A 3,864-nucleotide genomic window follows, 5' to 3' on the forward strand; every position below is an offset into this window, starting at 1 on the left:
TTGCTGAAGGCGATGAAGAAAACTGGAGTTCCCACTAATGAAAGTTGTGAAGGGAGAAGTGTGGATAAGCTGCTCGAGCAGGCATGGGGAGGCCTGCCCTTCCCCAGCACCAGCAAATGACTGTCTGTGCCTCCCTTCCCCTTTCCTTTTTTTTCTGGCAGAACCAGGGATTGAACTCAGGCCCTTGCGCTTGCCAGACAAGCGCTTATTCTATGAGCCATCTCCCCGGCCCTCCCTTCCCCTTTTCTTTGCTTTCTTTTCCCCCATTCCCTCTCTTCTCTCCCCTCTTGTCTGTCAGTCTGTCTCTTGTCTCTTTCACTCTGTCTTTGTCTCTATCTTTCTCTTGTCTCTCTTTGCCTCTCTGTCTCTCTGTCTCTCTCTCAGAGCCGATAGTGTGTGCGTGCTACCATGCCTCATTAGTGGCAGTGGCTTAAACATTATTGTACTTGTGGACTGTGAAACTCCAGGAGTTTCAGCTCTATTACATTGAGATTCATTGGTGTGATTGGAACTTGGAATGGATTTTTTGTCTTTTTACTTTTTACTGTGAGTGGTAATTTGGAAAATAATGGTCACTAGTTTACAGCCTTCCTCACCTTCACCCATTTCATTTCCCCATCTAAATTATTATCACTAGTCTCATCAAGTTTTTATTATTAATTTATTTTTTAATGTATTTAGCAGAGTATATAGGGTCTTGCTACACAGATGAGACTTGTAGTGATCCTCCTGTTTCCAGCCTCCCAAGCACTGGGATTAAAGGCACGCACCACGACACCTAGTCTCAGTCTTGCTGGAGATTGAACCTTGATCCCTGCGCCTGCCTAATCTGCTGAGCTATCTGGCTGGCCCTCTTATATAGTTTTTAAATGTTAGCTTGTTGCCAGGCTCCTAAGAGTAAATACAAGTTTTCCAATATTCAAAGTTTTGCCTGAAATCTCACTTCTTATCATTGGCAGCAAGTCCTCTTAGCCCTTCATTTGTGCTGAGAAAGCGTTTGCCACGTATCCCAGTCTGCCGGAGTCAGCCGGGATTGGGTGAGGAGGTCAGGTCGCCCACCTGTAGCCCACACAGCTGCCGGAGCCCCCTTTCACAGGCAGCCATTGTCCTTATGCACACTTCTCGTTTCTGCTTTGCTACGCAACCTGTGCCAGGATCAGGGCTGGCTGAAGTTAGTGTCTGCAGTGGAGCGGGTGGCTGCGGGCTGGGGCCAGGGCTGCCAGCTTGGTTCACATGGAGTCCGGCAGCTGTACCCCACTGTGCCTCCTGGCATCCCTCTCTCCAGCAGGCTCGCAGAGGGAGAAGTGCCTCGCTGTCACTGGGGACGATGGCGGGCTATCAGAGTCTGCGAACGCCTTTCTTTGCCCCGGCACCTGAGTTTGTAGTTTGCTCACAGTTTTTTGTGTTCCAGATGGTACAGTGCTGAAATCTGCTCTTTGCGAGGAGGTGGAGGACCTTGCGGGCAGCTCACACGGTCTGCCACCAGCGACGTCGCAGAGGCCACTGTGGGACGGGCCCAGGCCGACCCCCCGGCAGAGGCCGTTCCAGTCGGGGTCCACACCTGCACACCTCACTCACAGGTTCATGGTGCGTCTGGGCCGCGTTCCCTGTCCATCTTGCTCTCCCGTGGTTTTCCTTGCTGTGTTTTATTTGTTGGATAAACAGTGTTTTTAAAAGCCCTGATGGACAGGGCTGTTCCATTTTGTTTAATTATAACTTTATGGTTGATTTAACTCGTAATTTTAATCTTATTTCAATATTATGATGAAGAATCAATTGAATAGAATTCTGCTAAAATGTGGCATAAGGAGCTTAAATAAATGGCTGTCTTTTGCCTACACTTCCAAACCCTCCTTCTGAGAGTGGGAAGTTTGTTTTTTTATACAAGATTATGCTGGTTCCAGAACTAACTAGAAGCTACTTAGGCAGCTCGTCTTGTGGTGTTCAGGAGCGAGATGAGTACTACAGGTGGGACACTGCCCTGGCTGCTCCTGCCCTGGAGTGTGGGCTCCACCCAGGTAGAGAGTGTTCTGGGGGTGTTTGGATGTGGTGCTAGGAGTCAAAGCCAGGGCCTCGTGTGTGTTAGGCAGCTGTTCTGCCGCTGGGCTGTGTCTCCACTTGGTTTTTATTGTTTGTTTTCTAAGCTTATGTCTTAGCATTTAGGACAAGATATGGCATTAAAGGTATTAAATGTGTATTTTTTGAATCAGTGATCAGTTGTATTTCAGTGTATTGACTTTAGAGGTTCTCTATTCTGAGGATTTCCCTGTTTTTTTGAAAAATGTGGCCCTGCCCTATATATTAAGGGTGTGTTTAATATTAATAAAACCGTTGCCATCAGTAACCATGAAGTAATATTAATTTTTATTATATTACTAGTATTAACGTATTTTTATTAACATGTTAGTATAAATTTCTATTGTATATCTTTATAGTTATAGTTAACATTAGTGTGTAACTATAAATAAAATGTCAACATTAATTTTACTAGAAACTCTTAATAGTGAACTTGTAGTGTACATCATTGGAAGATAGTTTTGCAAATGGTATCAATTTGTTTTGCTTTTTTTTGGCGGAACCAGGATTGAACTCAGGCCCTTGCGCTTGCTAGGCAAGTGCGTACTCTCCTGAGCTATCTCCCTTGCCCCTGTGTTGCTTTAAAGTATATAATGTTGGAGCCGGGGAGATAGCTCAGTTTCATAAGTGCCTGCCTGGCAAGCACAAAGTCCTGAGTTTGACTCCTGGTACCTAAAATAAATATGTACATACCTATATGTTTATATCTATCTATCTATCTATCTATCTATCTATCTATCTATCTAATGTAAACTAGTTGGAACAGAAAATGTCTAATGTTATTTGGATCTGTGATACACATAAAATTTTGGATGTGTTTTGAGGAACTTGATTTGTTTTTTCAGAAGTCAATTGTACAATACTTTTTAAATGACAATGATGTAGTTTATTTTTAAATATTAAACATTTCAGATACTAGTAAATAAGCATGTGTGTACTTTAGGTCGGACACTACTTACTGCTGCTCTCTAAAAATACTTAGAGATTCTGCATTACGGTAGCTTCCCTAATTTAAACTTTGATGTAGTTTAAATTACAGTCCTGGCAATTTGTGCAACTGTAGCCGACAGGTTTTTAGAAGGTTGCATTGTTCTCAGCCTTGGGTTTCATCTTCTGTATTTGCAGGTTTGGAACTCTGTTGGAATTATCCGCTGCTATAACGATGAGCAGGACAATGCCATTGATGTGGAGTTCCATGACACCTCTGTGCACCACGCGACACACCTGTCAAACACCTTGAATTACACAGTAGCAGATCTTTCCCACGAAGCTATCTTGTTGGCATGTGAAAGCACCGATGACCTGGCAAGGTAACTTAGGAAGGATTGGACGCTGTTGAACTGCTAGATAGAGTTGTTAATGATAAAAGTTAATAAAATAAAATGTTTGTTTCTACCCTGATCGTCCCCTTTTACCTCTGTTAAGTTGCGTACCAAAGTAATGTGTTCATAACTTGCAGTGGTGTAACTTACAGTGCATAGGAGATGGCGTTACATTTTATATCGTTAGTGTTCTATTAAAGAGTAGCACACATGCATGGACAAGAAAATACAGAATTTCCAGCAAACGGAAGCTTGTGCTGCAAGCCAGGGAGATGGCTCGGTAGAATAAGCACAAGGGCCTGGGTTCAATCCCTGGTTCCACCAAAAAAAAGAAAGCTCATGCTGCGACTCTACTCTCAGATATAAACACTGGATGTGTGTCCTTCTAGAAACATTTTTGTATGAAATTCTTTTTTGTTTTGTAAAATTCTTTTTATTTTGCTTTATTGAGATGATTTTTTTTTTT

At 43.0% G+C, this 3,864-nt stretch overlaps 1 protein-coding gene across 1 annotated transcript in view; it reads left to right on the top strand.

The window, feature by feature from the left end:
• Wdhd1 (WD repeat and HMG-box DNA binding protein 1) overlaps positions 1 to 3,864 on the top strand; it is a 60,111-nt gene that overhangs the window by 23,793 nt on the left and 32,454 nt on the right. The window contains exons 12-13 of the mRNA XM_023723732.1: positions 1,412 to 1,587; positions 3,202 to 3,361. Coding sequence (XP_023579500.1) covers positions 1,412 to 1,587; positions 3,202 to 3,361 — 336 coding nt within the window. The remainder of the gene's footprint in view (positions 1 to 1,411; positions 1,588 to 3,201; positions 3,362 to 3,864) is intronic.

This window comes from Octodon degus, unplaced genomic scaffold (genome assembly GCF_000260255.1).
Source record: "Octodon degus isolate 3935 unplaced genomic scaffold, OctDeg1.0 scaffold00102, whole genome shotgun sequence".
Taxonomy (NCBI): domain Eukaryota; kingdom Metazoa; phylum Chordata; class Mammalia; order Rodentia; family Octodontidae; genus Octodon; species Octodon degus.